Genomic DNA, 17,002 nt, shown 5'->3' on the forward strand with positions numbered 1-17,002 from the left:
TTCATACTCGTCGCCAAACCCACTGGCTCCATGTCATCTACAAGACCCTGCTAGGTAAAGTCCCCCCTTATCTCAGCTCGCTGGTCACCATAGCATCTCCCACCTGTAGCACACGCTCCAGCAGGTATATCTCTCTGGTCACCCCCAAAACCAATTCTTTCTTTGGCCGCCTCTCCTTCCAGTTCTCTGCTGCCAATGACTGGAACGAACTACAAAAATCTCTGAAACTGGAAACACTTATCTCCCTCACTAGCTTTAAGCACCAACTGTCAGAGCAGCTCACAGATTACTGCACCTGTACATAGCCCACCTATAATTTAGCCCAAACAACTACCTCTTTCCCAACTGTATTTAATTTTAATTAATTTATTTATTTAGCTCCTTTGCACCCCATTATTTTTATTTCTACTTTGCACATTCTTCCATTGCAAAACTACCATTCCAGTGTTTTACTTGCTATATTGTATTTACTTTGCCACCATGGCCTTTTTTGCCTTTACCTCCCTTCTCACCTCATTTGCTCACATTGTATATAGACTTGTTTATACTGTATTATTGACTGTATGTTTGTTTTACTCCATGTGTAACTCTGTGTCGTTGTATCTGTCGAACTGCTTTGCTTTATCTTGGCCAGGTTCGCAATTGTAAATGAGAACTTGTTTGTCAACTTGCCTACCTGGTTAAATAAAGGTAAAATAAAAATTGAAGGTTGTACAATTTTTAACAGCAATATTTAGACTTTAGGGATGCCACCCGTTAGATAAAATACGGAACGATTCCGTATTTCACTGAAATAAAATCACATTTATTTATATAGCCCTTCGTACATCAGCTGATATCTCAAAGTGCTGTACAGAAACCCAGCCTAAAACCCCAAACAGCAAGCAATGCAGGTGTAGAAGCACGGTGGCTAGGAAAAACTCCCTAGAAAGGCCACAACCTAGGAAGAAACCTAGAGAGGAACTAGGCTATGTGGGGTGGCCAGTCCTCTTCTGGCTGTGCCGGGTGGAGATTATAACAGAACATGGCCAAGATGTTCAAATGTTCATAAATGACCAGCATGGTCAAATAATAATCACAGGCAGAACAGTTGAAACTGGAGCAGCAGCACGGCCAGGTAGACTGGGGACAGCAAGGAGTCATCATGTCAGGTAGACCTGAGGCATGGTCCTAGGGCTCAGGTCCTCCGAGAGAGCGAAAGAGGAGAATTAGAGCGAGCATACTTAAATTCACACAGGACACCGGATAGGACATGAGAAGTACTCCAGATATAACAAACTGACCCTAGCCCCCCGACACAAACTACCGCAGCATAAATACTGGAGGCTGAGACAGGAGGGGTCAGGAGACATTGTGGCCCCATCCGATGACACCCCTGGACAGGGCCAAACAGGGAGGATATAACCCCACCCACTTTGCCTAAGCACAGCCCCCACACCACTAGAGGGATATCTTCAACCACCAACTAGTCTCAGGATGGTAAGGCCGAGTATAGCCCACAAAGATCTCCGCCACGGCCCAACCCAGACAGGAAGATCACATCAGTGAATCAACCCACTCAAGTGACGCACCCCTCCTAGGGACGGTATGAAAGAGCCCCAGTAAGCCAGTGACTCAGCCCCTGTAATAGGGTTAGAGGCAGAGAATCCCAGTGGAACGAGGGGAACCGGCCAGGCAGAGACAGCAAGGGCGGTTCGTTGCTCCTTAGCCTTTCCATTCACCTTGACACTCCTGGGCCAGACTACACTCAAATCATATGACCCACTGAAGAGATGAGGCTTCAGTCAAGACTTAAAGGTTGAGACCGAGTTTGCGTCTCTCACATGGGTAGGCAGACCATTCCATAAAAATGGAGCTCTATAGGAGAAAGCCCTGCCTCCAGCTGTTTGCTTAGAAATTCTAGGGACAATTAGGAGGCCTGTGTCTTGTGACCGTAGCGTACGTGTACGGCAGGACCAAAAAGAAACATTTTGTTTTCGAAATGATAGTTTCCGGATTCGACCATATTAATGACATAAGGCTCGTATTTCTGTGTGTTATGTTATAATTAAGTCTATGATTTGATAGAGCAGTCTGCCTGAGCGACGGTAGGCACCAGCAGGCTCGTAAGCATTCATTCAAACGGCACTTTCGTGCATTTTGCCAGCAGCTCTGCGCATTGCTTCAAGCATTGACTTCAAGCCTATCATCTCCCGAGATTAGGCTGGTGTTTCCGATGTGAAATGGCTAACTAGTTAGTGGGGTGCGCGCTAATAGCGTTTCATGTTAAAAGGAACCACCAGCTTTCATATGTTCTGAGCAAGGAACTTAAACATTATCTTTCTTACATGGCACATTACACTTTTACTTTCTCCAACACTTTTTTTTTGCATTATTTAAACCAAATTGAACATGTTTCATTATTTATTTGAGGCTAAATTGATTTTATTGATGTATTATTTTAAGTTAAAATAAGTGTTCATTCAGTATTGTTGTAATCGTCATTATTACAAATAAATAAATTGTCCGATTTAAAAAATTAAATTAAAAAATATTTTGGTCTTTTTGGCCCTCCAATAATCGGTATCTGCGTTGAAAAATCATAATCGGTCGACCTCTAGTGTAATGGCTTGGGGGTAGAAGCTGCTGAGGAGCCTTTTGGTCTTAGACATGGCGCTCCGGTATCGCTTTCCTTGCGGAAGCAGAGAAAGTCTATAACTTGGTTGACTGGAGTCTCTGACAGTTTTATGGGCTTTCCTCTGACAGGATGCTCTCAATGGTGCAGCTTTTGAACATTTTTTAGGATTTGGGGCCCCATGCCAAATCTTTTCAGTCTCCTTAGGGGGAAAAGGTTTTGTTGTGCCCTCTTCACGACTTTCTTGGTATGTTTGGACCATGGTGTCCACATCACCAACAAACTAAAGAACTTGAAACTCCATCGGCTACACTATAGCCCCGTTGATGTTAATGGGGGCCTGTTCAGCCCGCCTTTTCCTGTAGTCCACGATCAACTCCTTTTGTCTTGCTCACATTGCGAGAAAGGTTGTTGTCCTGGCACCACACTTCTGACCACCTCCCTGTAGGCCGTCTCATCGTTGTCGCTGATCAGGCCTACCGCTGTTGTGTCGTCAGCAAACCTAATGATGGTGTTGGAGTCGTGTTTGGCCATAGTGATGAGCTTCGTGGCCACTATGGTGTTGAATGCTGAGCTGTAGTCAATGAACAGCATTCTCACATAGGTGTTCCAGTTGTCCAGATGGGAAAGGGCAGAGCGGCGTGTGTTTGAGATTTCGTAATCTGTTGGGGTGGTATGCGAATTGGAGTGGACCTAGGGTGTCTGGGAGGATACTGTTGATGTGAGCCATGACCAGCCTTTCAAAGCACTTCATGACTACCGACGTGAGTGCCACGGGGCGGTATTCATTTAGGCAGGTTACCTTCGCTTCCTTGGGCACAGGGACTATGGTGGTCTGCTTGAAACATGTAGGTATTACAGACTCTGTCAGGGAGAGGTTGAAAATGTCAGTGAAGACACTTGACAGTTGGTCCGCGCATGCTTTGAGTACACGTCCTGGTAATCCGTCTGGCCCAGCGGCTTTGAATGTTGACCTATTTAAAGGTTTTGCTCACATCGGTTACCAAGAGCATTATCACACAGCCATCCAGAACATCTGGTGCTCTCGTGCATGCTTCAGTGTTGATTGCCTCGAAGTGAACATAAAAGGCATTTAGCTCATCTGGTAAGCTTGTGTCACTGGGAAGCTCGCGTCTGAGTTTCCCTTTGTAGTCTGTAATAGTTTTCAAGCCCTGCACATCCGACGATCATCAGAGCCGGTGTAGTAGGCTTCAATCTTAATCCGGTGTTGATGGTTTTCTGAGGGCATAGAGGGATTTCTTATAAGCGTCCAGATTAGTCTCCCACTCCTTGAAAGCTCTAGCCTTGGCTTCTGGTTGGGATATGTATCACTGTGGGGACGACGTCATCAACGCACTTATTGATGAAGCCAATGACTGAGGTGGTGTATTCCTCAATGCCATTGGATGAATCCCAGAACATATTCCAGTCTGTGCTAGCAAAACAGTCCTGTAGTGTAGCATCCGTGTCATCTGACCACTTCCGTGTTGAACTGGTACTTCCTGCTTTAGTTTTCGCTTATAAGCAGAAATCAGGAGGATAGAATTGTGGTCAGATTTGCCAAATGGAGGGCGGGGGAAAGCTCTGTATGCATCGCTGTGTGTGGAGTAAAGGTGGTTTAGGATTTGTTCCCCCCCATGGTTGCTTCATGTGACATGCTGGTAAAAATGTGGTAAAACTGATTTAATTTTGCCTGCTTTAAAGTCCCCGGCCACTAGGAGTGCCGCTTCTGGGTGAGCATTTTCTTCTTTGCTTTTTTTCCCACCTTCATTTAACCAGCTGGCTAGTTGAGAACAAGTTCTCATTTACAACTGCGACCTGGCCAAGATAAAGCAAAGCAGTGTGACACAAACAACAACACAGAGTTACACATGGAATAAACAAACATGCAGTCAATAACACAATAGAGAATATTAAGTCATATATATATATATATATATATATATCTGTGTGTGCTAGGGAGGTAAGGCAATAAATAGGCCATCGTGGCGAAATAATTACAATTTAGCAATTAAACACTGGAGTGTTAGATGTGCTTATGGTCTTTTTATAGTGTTGGTTGAGTGCGGTCTTAGTGCGAGCTTCGCTTTGTGGTGGGAAATAGATGGCTACGAATAATACCGATGAGAACTCTCTTGGTAGATGGTGGTTGGCAACTTATCATAAATTATTCTACCTCAGGCAAGCAATACCTCGAGACTTCTTTAATATTAGGCATCGCGCACCAGCTGTTATTGACAAATAGACACACACCCTCACCCCTCGTCTTACCAGAGGTAGCGTCTCTGTTCTGCCGGTGCATGGAAAATCCCGGCAGCTCTTGTTTGTTTCTTCGTTCAGCCACGTCTCGGTGAAACATAAGATGTTAGTTTTTTAATGTCCCGTTGGTAGGATAATCTTAATAATAGTTAATCAATTTGATTTTCTAACGATTGCAAGTCGGCAAGTAGAATGGAAGGCATTGGGAGTTTACTCGCTCGCCTCCTGCTTCTCAGAAGGATCCCCCAGTCTGCGTCCCCTTTTCCGGCGTCTCCTTTTCCGGCGTCTTTTCTTCATGCAAAAGTATGGATCTGGGCCTGTTCCAATGAAAGCAGGATATCCTTCTCTTCGGACTCGTTAAAGGAAAAAGTTTCTTCCAGTCCGCTGTGAGTAATGCTTTTCTGGTGTCCCGAAGTTATTTTCGGTCATAAGAGACGGTAGCAGCAACATGAAGTACACAATCAGTTTAAAAAATAAGTTGCGCAAAACACATAACAAAATTACACAATTGTTTGGGAGAATGTAAAACGTCAGCCATGTTCTTGGGCGTTGGCTGTGACCTGTGGGATTTAATTAGACATTGACCTCAATGAATGCACTTTTCCACTGAACCCCAGTCTGTCAAGGCATGGAATACAGAACCAGTCTTCTCAACTCCTGATAACCTGCCTGTCTGAGAATCCATCTCTCCTGCCCCCTCAGCACTCCAGAGTCCTCTGGAACCCCAGTAAGGGCTCACCACTCACCACTACAACCACTACATGTTGTAAATCCATTAAATATTATGAAAATAGTATATTTACCCTGATCTGAGATCAATTATTCCTAAATCCAGGATCGGTGTTTGTATATGTCATCGATGTTAGCATGTTTCCCTCCACACAACTTGAGGAAAGTCACCCTCGGAAACGCCCAGCCTGGCCCTTGTCTAGGTAAACGGATACGGATAGAATTGTCACTTTTCAGAAATCCTGCCATGGGGACCTCTGCGGAGGGCTACTCCACTATAATAAAATCTATCAGGGGAATGAATTTAATCCCCCGAGCTCTCACCCGCCCCTCCCATCCCTCAATCTCCTCCCTCTCCCGTCTCCTCCCTGGCGGTGATAAATGAGTCAATTATGGGTGGCAGCGCCGGCCTTCTGAAGGGGAGCGGATGTGCTGTTATTACCTGTTGTAGCCTGGTAATGTTGCAGTATTAATCATATTCTAATTTCCCAGGCCCTCACTGCTCTCCCCCGCATAAATCTGCTACACACAAACAAGTCAGCAGCATGCCCGCTGGGGTGAAATACAACCCTGGGCTGGGGAGGAGGGAGGATGTGTGTGTTAGAGGACACTGGGGAGGGGTGTGTGTTAAAGGACACGGGAGGGGTGTGTGTGTTAGAGGACACGGGGGAGGGGTGTGTTCGTTAGAGGACACGGGGGAGGGGTGTGTTCGTTAGAGGACACGGGGGAGGGGTGTGTTCGTTAGAGGACACGGGGGAGGGGTGTGTTCGTTAGAGGACACGGGGAAGGGGTGTGTTCGTTAGAGGACACGGGGGAGGGGTGTGTTCGTTAGAGGACACGGGGGAGGGGTGTGTTCGTTAGAGGACACGGAGGGGTGTGTTCGTTAGAGGACACGGGGGGGTGTGTTCGTTAGAGGACACGGGGGAGGGGTGTGTTCGTTAGAGGACACGGGGGAGGGGTGTGTTCGTTAGAGGACACGGGGGAGGGGTGTGTTCGTTAGAGGACACGGGGGAGGGGTGTGTTCGTTAGAGGACACGGGGGAGGGGTGTGTTCGTTAGAGGACACGGGGTGTGGGGGGGGGGTGTTCGTTAGAGGACTCGGGGGGGGGGGGACACGGGGGAAAGGGGTGTGTGTTGTAGAGGACACGGGGGAAGGGGATGTGTGTTGTAGAGGACACGGGGAAGGGGAGGTCGATGGCTAGTTCCTTAAAGGAGTGCTGTGTGTGTGCTTGGCTGAGAATTCCTGGGGTCCCATGGTGGGTCATGGTCACATCAGGGTGACTTGGCAAAGACAGAAGGACTGAGGGAGGAGGGGTCAGAGAGGGAGAAACTGACAAATGGAAGGAAGAAGAGAGGGAGGAGGGGACTGATAAATAGTGAGAGGGAGGGGACACACAGGGCAATTAGAAGGTGAAGGTGGACAAATGGAGAGAGAGAAAGAGATTGGGAGGAAGAAGTGCGCCCCATCCCTGCCCTTCAATGACACCTTGGTCCTGGGAGAGACTGCAGTCAGTTCTGGTCTGGCTGGGAGGCAAGCGCTAAGTGTGAGCTCAACTATTCCTGGTGTGCTCTGAAGCGATAATGTCCTGTCACCTGCCCAATCCTATCTCTGCTGGCACACATCTATCTGCAGGTGTCTGCACTGCCTACTAAACATGGATGTGTGTGTTAGTTAATGTGTGTGTATTTCTGGCTCTGTGTGTCTTTGTGGGCGTGGGAAAACTTTTTGAATTATATTGTATGAACACTTTTGAACAGGGTGTGTATTATATAGATATGAGTATCTGTTCTCTTGTAAATCTTAACCTCTTCCTTACAGCCTGAAGATGGAGTGTGAGAAACTGGCCACAGAGAAGACTGAGATCCAGAGACACTATGTTATGGTGAGACCCTCAAACACAGTCAACAACACACTCAATCCACTCCACCTTGGGTGTTGTAACAAACACCATGCTGATGATTCTTGTCTGCAGGAGAAGAGTTGAGATTTAATTGTGTTTCACTGAGCAGGCAGACAGTTCAAGGGCTTTATTGGCATGGGAAACAAACTTGGCAAAGCAAGTGAAGTAGATAATAAACAAAACCAATTAACAGTAAACATTACACTCACAGAAGTTCCAAAAGAATAAAGACATTTCAAATGTCATATGTCTATATACAGTGTTGTAACGATGTACAAAGGGGAAATTAATTAGCATAAATATGGGTTGTATTTACAATTGTATTTACAGGTAGCCTAATCGCTTTGGGCCAGTAACCAAAAGGTTGCTGGATCGAATCCCCAAGCTGACCAGGTAAAAAAAGTGTTGTTCTGTCACTGAACAAGGCAGTTAACCACTGTTCCCTGGTAGGCTGTTATTGTAAATAAGAATTTGTTCTTAACGGACTTGCCTAGTTAAATAAAGGTTAGTAGCCTCTGTGTTAGTTATTGCTGTTTAATAGTCTGATGGCCTTGAGAGAAGCTGTTTTTCAGTCTCTCGGTCCCTGCTTTGATGCACCTGTACTGACCTCGCCTTCTGGATGATCGCGGGGTGAACAGGCAGTGACTCGGGTGGTTGGTGTCCTTGATGATCTTTTTGACCTTCCTGTGACATCGGGTGGTGTAGGTGTCCTGGGGGGAAAATAGTTTGCCCCCGGGGGTGCGTGCAGACCTCACCACCCTCTAGAGAGCCTTGCAGTTGTGGGCGGAGCAGTTGTCGTCTGCAAACTTGGTGATTGAGTTGGAGGTGTGCATCGCCACGCATTCATGGGTGAACAGGGAGTACAGGAGGGGGCTGAGCACGCACCCTTGTGGGGGGCCCCTGTGTTGAGGATCAGCGAATTGGAGGTGTTTCCTACCTTCACAAGGGTACGCGCTCAGCCCCCTCCTAGACTCCCTACTTTTATTTTATTTTTTTTCTCCCATGATTTTCTTCGGTCTAATTGTGTTGCTGCCCTGGGGCTCTGTGGGTCTGTTTGTGTTTGTGAACAGAGCCCCAGGACCAGCTTGCTTAGGGGACTCTTCTCCAGGTTCATCTCTCTGTAGGTTTGTGAATCACTTACTTTTTTAGGTGGTTGTAGAATTGAAAGGCTCTTTTCTGGATTTAGATTGTTAGTGGATATCGGCCTAATTCTGCTCTGGATGCATTATTTGGTGTTTTACATTGTACACAGAGAATATTTTTGAAGAATTCTTCATGCGGAGTCTCAATTTGGTGTTTGTCCCATTTTTGTGAATTATTGGTTGGTGAGCGGACCCCAGATCTCACAACTATAATGGGCAATGAGTTCTATAACTGATTCAAGTATATATATTTTTTTAGCCAGGTCCTAATTGTTATGTCAAATTTGATGTTCCTTTTGATGGCATAGAAGGACCTTCTTGCCTTGTCTCTTGTCTCATTCACAGCTTTGGTAGTTACCTGTGGCACTGATGTTTAGGCTGGGGTATATATCGTTTTTTGTGTGCTCTAGGGCATTTGTGTCTAGATGGAATTTGTGGTCCTGGCAACTGGACCTTTTTTGGAACTGTCTCGGGTTAGACTGTGTGTGTGTGTTGACTACACAACACCACTGATGCCAGAATCTGGCAAGGGACTAAACATCACACCCACTGGAAACCACATGGACCACACGTGTTGTCTCCAGCCCAAATATGGGTAATCCTCCACATTCCCTTAGAGCAGGCGGTGTTCAGACGAGGCGTGATCAGAGAGCCCCCTAACCACAGCTGACTGTGGTGCCAGGCCCCACTGTTGCAAAAGGAGCTATGTGGTAGCCTGGCACAGCCCTGGCACTCTACCCATTTCTCGCTTCTTTTTTTGGGCTCTGAATTTGAGTGCAAGTTGCCTAGCAACAGCTCTGAATCTTGGCACAGCGGCAGAACAAACAGCCAGCTGTATATATATATATATATATATATATATATATATATATATATGCATGCGCTTCCATCTCTTTATTTCTTACACCTAGCTGACAAACCACTCACTACTTCTCAATCAACCCTGTTGAAAATGACATGTCAGAATGTCACAAGGGACGTCTTTTTTTAAAATGTATTGAGCTCTGCCCGATGATGATTTTCCATCCTTGTTCTGAACCGATTGATTGACACACCATCTCTGGGCTCACATGCCAGGTTGGCATAGCTTGGAGCTGAGGGCACAAAATGACTCGCCCATTCATCTAGCCTTGAAAGGTGTATTTTCTTTTTAGATCTACATATATGCAAATGTATAACCATCGATTTACGTCTCATTTTTACAGTATTACGAGATGTCCTACGGCCTTAATATTGAAATGCACAAACAGGTGAGTACAACTGCCTTCCATTGTCATCTCTCCCCCTCTCCCTCCCTCCCTTTCTAGTCAATCTGGGTCTAGAGGAGTTATGTATGCTATGCTGCTGGGAGAATCTAGTGAACTGGCCTCCAGCACAAAATGCTAATCCGCCATGGGTGGACCCATGACACTGCTGCTGTTGCATTAATAGGATCTGCAAACAGAATTCTTATTTCTAGACAGACAAGAGGAGAGATGTGCCCTTCCTAAAGCAGCTGGAGCATCCTCTTTACTCCCCTCAAACATTCTCTCTCTTACCGCTGCTGACTTTACCCTCTCTCCCTCTTTCTCTAACTTTCTCCTCCTCCGGATCTCCCTCTTTCTCTAACTTTCTCCTCCTCTGGATCTCCCTCTTTCTCTCTCTCTCTAACCCTCTCACTGCCTCCTCTCTCTCTCTCCTTCTCTGCCCATCTCTGTTAGTCTTTTCCTCCCTCCCTCCCTCCTGCAGGTATACAGTCCATGCTGCTGAATTTCACTTTAAATCAGGTCACTGCCCTCGGAGCGTCTGTTCTCTTCCTTCGTTTCGCTATCTCAATCGCTCTGATTTTGACAAGCCACACAAATCACCCTCCCTTCTTTCTTTCTCTCTAGCTCTTCCTTCTCCTTATGCATCCTGCCTCATTGGCTGTCAATTCCTCAAGTGCACAAGAGCCTCCCCTTTCATTTCACTCTCCCATTTTGTTCTCCCCTCTTTATCCTCTTTCTCTTGCTCTCATTTTCATTCTCTCCCTCCCACCATGCTGCCCTTCTCTCCAATCTCCCTGGCTCCCTTTCTCCTGAAGATGACATTCAGTAGTTGGCGTTCTCTAACAAGAAATCATTGTGTTTCCCTGGGGAGGGAGCTGATGGATTTTTGGAGGAGAATGCTGAAGGGTGGGCACTGCCTGTCTGCAGAATAGAGGGAAGCGGATGGGGGGGGCAAGAAGGAGAGGAAGAAGAGTGTGAAGGAGGTTGTGGGTGGGAGTTCACCACAGCATCAATAAATCACTTAGTAGAGAATGGTGTGTGGCCGGCCGGAGCGAGAGGAGAGAGGAGAGGCTAGCTGTCAGCAAGACTAATGACCCCCAGTCATAATGATGTTGTCATCATGATCTCTGCATGAATATCATTACTGGTCTTAACAGGTTTGCTGGGGGCCACCGCTAAGTTAATGAGGGGAGGGAGGGAGAGCTGTGTGGATCAGAGAGGCAAACGCCCATGGCTAAGCCCACTGACCCCCAGCAGGTAGGCACACACACAGATGCTGGCCATGAATATTTTAGCTGGGTTCCCTGGCAGTGTTTGGATTTGCATGGACCAGATGTGTGGAGCTGAAATATTTACCACACTCGCCCTCGCAGCCAGCCCTTCTAAGGTTTTGGGGTGTGTTTTGCTTTGATGAGCACACACAAAAACAGTGTCCTCCCTCACACACTCTCCCTCTCTTTTTCTGCAGACGGAGATCGCCAAGCGCCTGAATGTGATCTGTGCCCAACTCATCCCTTTCCTGTCACAGGAGGTGACACACACATACACACGGTCATGCATATTAACACATCAGTAACACGTTCAATATCTCTGACATCCACCCACAGACTGGTGCACATGCTCCTCGTAACAAAGAAGTCCCAGTATAACATTCAGACGTACAGTACCACCAGGAAGCAGACACATACATTAACACAGATGCTGTGACACAGAGTAAAAACATGAATATAAGTCCTATGATGATAGCGATTGCCCATTTACTGCTTATCACTTAGTAACCATTTATTCTCATGACTTTAAAATTATTTCATTATTAAAATGATTAGTTCATTCCAAGTCATCGTCTAATCTCTATAGAGCTGTTGCCTATGCTGTCTGACAAAATCACTATTTTAGTAGTTCTTCAGCCAGCTGTGCAGGCTGACTGTCATCGTTTCTTTCCTGCTCATTACCTTGGATAGAGTCAAGGATATGTTTAGCCTTATTCAAATACTGTTAACATGCACATTGCTCAGCTTGATGTATTTCGCATTTACAAGGGATGAGACAAAGAAAGACTCTTAAGAGCTGTGCAACACACAGCATGTTTTGGTTTCCCTTACAATAAATTTGACAGTCCTGTAACAGGTCATTTTTACAGAGTAAAATGTAAAAGAGAATGGTATCAACCTACAAGCCATGTGGTCAAGGTATTCAAATGAAACACTGATAAATAGGCATAACATTAGCTCAACATTACACTATTGTTCTATATTAAATCAACCTCTTCACCCACATCATTCAGTAAGGCCTCATTTAAATTTAATAGTGAAGTAACTTGCACAATTATCGCCCATTCCATCTATTTGTCATTCATTCAGTGGGCTGGTATCGTTTGCGTCGCTGGATAGTCAAGCATTATTCTAAAGGCCCACTGCAACATGTAGCACATGTTCGTTTCCCTTACAATAGATGTTATTAGTAATAAAGTTTGAGTAAATAAAACAGTCCCATAACAGCTTCTTTTTACGAAGTAAAACGTAAAAGAGAATAGTATCAACCCACAAGACGTGTGAGCAAATGATTTGCCGCTGATAAAATGGGCATAACAAACTTCTCATTAGAGTATTGTCTTTCTAAATTAAATCATCCTCTTCACCCTCCTTATCATTCAGTTAGGCTTAATTTAAAAATAAATTATAGGGTAAGGTGCACAATTATTTCCCGTTCATCCATTTGTCATTCATTCATTCATTCATTCAGTGAGGCGAGAGAGAGGGACCCATTAGCGCCTGGCTGGGTACTAAGGATCTACAGTTAAGAATAGGCGTGGGGGGGGGGGGGGGGGAGTAAAAAGACTAATTTCAAAATTCTGACAAATGAGCAGTGTAAAATACAAATATTTAGGTAGTCAGGGAAGGAGCTAGACAAATTTGTTTTTGGGGCTGTTTTTTAATTTATTTACAAAATCAAACATTGGGTGGGTGTTGGCCTATGGCGGTTTTAGTGTTAACCGGTTCACATGCTTTTAAAATAATGGTTCTGTTCCGGGAACAGTATTGATCAATTTTGTTTTTGGTTTGGGTTCTGTTCCTAAAATAATTGTTATTTTCCAGTTTTCGGTTCTGTTCCCTGAACCGGTTCCAACTCTTGCTATATATATATATACCACATTTTTGTATTGAATGTATTTACATTTTGTTAAAATGCAGACTTTTATTTAAGTTTCTCCTCTCCCCATCTCACTGTCACCTTGGCTTGTCCCACAGCACCAACAACAGGTGGTCCAGGCCATGGAGCGCGCCAAGCAGGTGACTATGGGGGAGTTAAATGCATCGATAGGGGTACGTAGACTCCCTCCTCTACCTCATACAGTGTTTAACTCATCCTCTCATAAATCTTTATTTCGGTTATTTTGTTTGTGCTTTCTGTGGGTAGCCAATTCCCCCTCCTCCCAGCATGCACACACAGGTTCACAAACACGCACACAGACAGACAAATTGGTCACTTAGTGCAGGTCTGACTGGAACGGGCTGAGATGAGTGTTAGGAAATGGAGAGGGAGAAGAGAGAGGGATGAAAGATGACACTGTTTGTGTCTCTGCACAATGCTACTGCTGTGTGCCAAGAGACAACCCAATGGCCTCACCAAACCAGAGGACTTTCAAATTGCACATTGCATTGATTTTTACAGCCTGAGAAAAATATTTTAGTGTTTTGCGAAGAAATACAATTATTTGAGAGATTCTGATTTTCTTGGCTTTTTTCACATCTTTTTCACAATCATGCACTCCATGGATTGATTTTGTGGCAGTCTTCTCTCTCCTAGGGAGACTCTCCTTCCCTCCACTCTCCCTCCATCTTGGATGGCACCATGCATGGGCTCCTGCATCACTGGAGACAGACATCTTTCTGTATACCTCTCCCCCTTCAGCCCCTGTACAGCCCCCATCCAGCCCAGCTCTAACCCTGCATTGTCTTCTCTCTCTCCTTCTTTCTCATCCTTTCAGCAACAGCTGCAGGCGCAGCACCTCTCCCAGCATGTGGCCCAGGGTTTGCAGGGTCTGCACAGTATGCAAATGGGGCCACATCCTGGGGGCCTCCCTCACCCTGGCCTGGCGCTGGGCGGAGGGTCCAGCCTCTTGGCTCTGTCTGGGGCCCTGGGGGCCCAGCTGGCTGCCAAGGAGGGCCACGAGAGGGCCCACCTGGAGGCTGCCGCTGCTGCAGCCGCCGCAGAGCACCACAGAGGTATGGGCTTGGACAGGGACAGGAAGGGGAGCAAGATGGAGAAGGACGGGACTGGTAGGGATGGATTAGACTGAAAAATGAGATGTGTAGGGTTTGGTCTAGGTTGGGGCTTGGCTAGATTGTTGGAGCTGATTGGGTTGGGCTAATAATGTGTGAAATTGATAGTGATATACTAAAGAAATAGACATTTCAAGAAAATATCACGTGTGAGAATGGTGATAGTCATGTTGTATTGTGTTTGCTCTGTTTTGGCTGGCTGCGGGGACGCGGGGCGATGCTGCCCATCATGGACGTAGACCGTGAAGCGGGACCGGTGAGAACGCTACACCAGAGTTCCCTACAGCCAAGTACACTGCAATATAGTACACTTCATCTCGATCCTCAATCTCCCACAGACACTGAGCCCTGATTATTTTTTTTATTTAAAAAAAAATGTCATCACATTTAGCCAGGGTGGTTATGAAGTTGACATGGTTTATACAGTTCGTCTCATCACCTTCTCTTCCTTCTCCCTCCCTCAGAGCTCTATGTCCAACGGGGATAAGGGCCGTACAGCAGACTACCTCAGCAATGGGAAGAAGAGGAGGGCAGACGAGAAGGAGTTCATGACGGACTATGTTAGTATGCTGCATCGCTGAAAAGTTGATTTGCAATATGTGTGCGTTTGTCACATCAATTCAGTAATTAGGTGGGTGTGTGTACGTGCACATTTTTTAACTAATATCCCACATTTTGATTGCAGGGCAGCGATGCGGATAAGAGTGATGATAATTTGGTGGTGGATGAGGTGAGTTGGCCTGTCTTTGCATCTCAGTTCAAATCCCCTAAATCAGTCTGATAATTGACTGATTCAGATTGATGAGAGAAACACTCCCCCCCCCCCCCCCCCCCCCCCCCAGGACCCCTCGTCCCCGCGCAGTGTCCACTCCTACTCGTCTCGAGAAAACGGCCTGGACAAGTTGCCCCCGTCTCGTAAAGACGCCCCTCCCCAGGCCAGCCCTGCGTCCCTGGCCTCCTCCAGCAGCCAAGCCTCCCCCTCCCGCAGCAAGGACCGGGAGCCACCGGTATGCTCCGCATCAGTCCATTACATGCCTTTATTGTGAGACAAAAGCACAGCTTCATACAGTTATGCCCGGGGTAAGATGAGTGCTTGTATGTATGGTGAGGTATGCTCAGTCCACACACTTAGTTCCAGTGATGGTCCTTCCATTCAGCCTCAACTCTGTGGCAAGGACGCTCACATCCCATGTGACCCTAGCCTTACTGAGCCTTAGTGAATTACTGCATTTCTACATGACCTCTCTACAGCATAGATTCTAGATACATAGAACAGCAGTGATACAGAAGCCATCTGTTAAATATTCCATTCCAAGTGGTTTCTCCATGTTGGGTGTCCTTCATGTAACTCCACAGCATTAGCACCTGGTGTCTCTCTGAGAACTGTGGTGTGATGGAAGGATATCTCACATTCACGTCACATGATCTCTTCTCTCACACCCTCACGTTCTCTTTCACACTTTTCAATCTTTACCTCCCTCCTCCTCCTCCTCTCCCCATCTCGCTCTCTCTACTTCCTTCCACCTCTCCCCCATCTCTCTCTCTCTCTCGCTCTGCCTCTCTGTGTCTCGCTCTCTCTGTGTGTCTCAGAGGGAGAAGTCCAGTACCCCAGGTATGAAGCCAGGCACCCCCCACGGTTCCCAGGACTCCTCCACCCCCGGCCCCAGTGCACCCCCACAGTTCCGGCCCGTCCCTGGCAAACCTGGCGTTGACCCTCTGGGTAAAACCAAGAACATCATGGATCACATGTGTACTGAAGTTTTCACTAGGTTTTTTAATATCAGATTTTGACTGAAGCAGCCTACAGTTTCCATCTGCATTCAGTATTTGAGTCCATGCATTAATCAAAATGGTAAGCCATGTTCCAACCATTAGAGCTATACAAAATGCCCTTCACATGGGTTACCTGATGTGTTTGAGAGATGTGCAGTTGTGTGGATTTTCAGCTGGGAGTTTAAGAGAGGACTCTGGCACTTTCATAATTATGCTGTGTCAGTCTATTGCAATGCATCAATCTCCCCTCCCAGCAGCTCCCATTCAGTAGTCAAGTGGCTCCACACTGCTGTGTGGCAGACCAGCCAGCAGAGTGTAGTAGTGCTCTTGTGATGTTCTCACTTCTGTGGCAGAGAGCTATGCGTTTGAGCCTGTTTGATGTGGAACCCTACATAGAGGATCAGAGCTGGCTCCCAGGCTGGCTGTTTACACAGGGTCTCTGTCTTCTCTAACAGTGTTAACTCTATCAGCCACACTAATGGGAATGGTAATCATGTCCTTTCCCAAAGCAATACAAACTTCTCTTTGTGTCTCCATCTCTGTATTCATAGTTCTAAGGTAAACATCAGCTACTGGTCTCTGTTGGATTCTAGCTTTTCAATTTGTTTTGTTGCTTTTCTCTCCAATTTCGTGATATCCAATTGGAAGTTCGTCTCGTCTCTGCAACTCATATGGACTCGGGAGAGGCGATGGTCAAGAGCCATGTGTCCTCCGAAACACGACCCAACCAAGCCGCACTGCTTCTTGACACAATGTCCGGAACCTGGCCAGCCACACCAATGTGTCGGAGGAAACACCATACACCTGGTGGCCCGCCACAGGAGTCGCTAGAGCACGATGGGACAAGGACATCCCTGCTGGCCAAACCCTCTCCTAACCCGGACGACGCTGGGCCAATTGTGCGCCGCCCCATGGGTCTCCCGGTCGCGGTCGGCTGTGACAGAGCCTGGACTCGAACCAGGATCTCTAGTGGCACAGCTAGCACTGCGATAAAGTGCCGTAGACGACTGAGCCACTCGGGAGGCCCGGATTCTTTTGAAGGTTAATTTGCTTTG

At 46.6% G+C, this 17,002-nt stretch overlaps 1 protein-coding gene across 7 annotated transcripts in view; it reads left to right on the plus strand.

The window, feature by feature from the left end:
• LOC109897872 (transducin-like enhancer protein 1) overlaps window positions 1-17,002 on the plus strand; it is a 48,053-nt gene that overhangs the window by 18,890 nt on the left and 12,161 nt on the right. For 3 of the 7 annotated variants that reach the window (XM_031833266.1, XM_031833270.1, XM_031833271.1), the window contains exons 4-13: window positions 7,421-7,484; window positions 9,850-9,894; window positions 11,360-11,422; window positions 13,140-13,214; window positions 13,880-14,117; window positions 14,369-14,430; window positions 14,639-14,734; window positions 14,860-14,904; window positions 15,017-15,181; window positions 15,765-15,894. In XM_031833266.1, the coding sequence (XP_031689126.1) occupies window positions 7,421-7,484; window positions 9,850-9,894; window positions 11,360-11,422; window positions 13,140-13,214; window positions 13,880-14,117; window positions 14,369-14,430; window positions 14,639-14,734; window positions 14,860-14,904; window positions 15,017-15,181; window positions 15,765-15,894 (983 nt within the window). The remainder of the gene's footprint in view (window positions 1-7,420; window positions 7,485-9,849; window positions 9,895-11,359; window positions 11,423-13,139; window positions 13,215-13,879; window positions 14,118-14,368; window positions 14,431-14,638; window positions 14,735-14,859; window positions 14,905-15,016; window positions 15,182-15,764; window positions 15,895-17,002) is intronic. The other 4 variants (XM_031833269.1, XM_031833272.1, XM_031833267.1 and 1 more) reach the window with 3 other exon arrangements.

This window comes from Oncorhynchus kisutch, linkage group LG10 (genome assembly GCF_002021735.2).
Source record: "Oncorhynchus kisutch isolate 150728-3 linkage group LG10, Okis_V2, whole genome shotgun sequence".
NCBI classification, from domain to species: domain Eukaryota; kingdom Metazoa; phylum Chordata; class Actinopteri; order Salmoniformes; family Salmonidae; genus Oncorhynchus; species Oncorhynchus kisutch.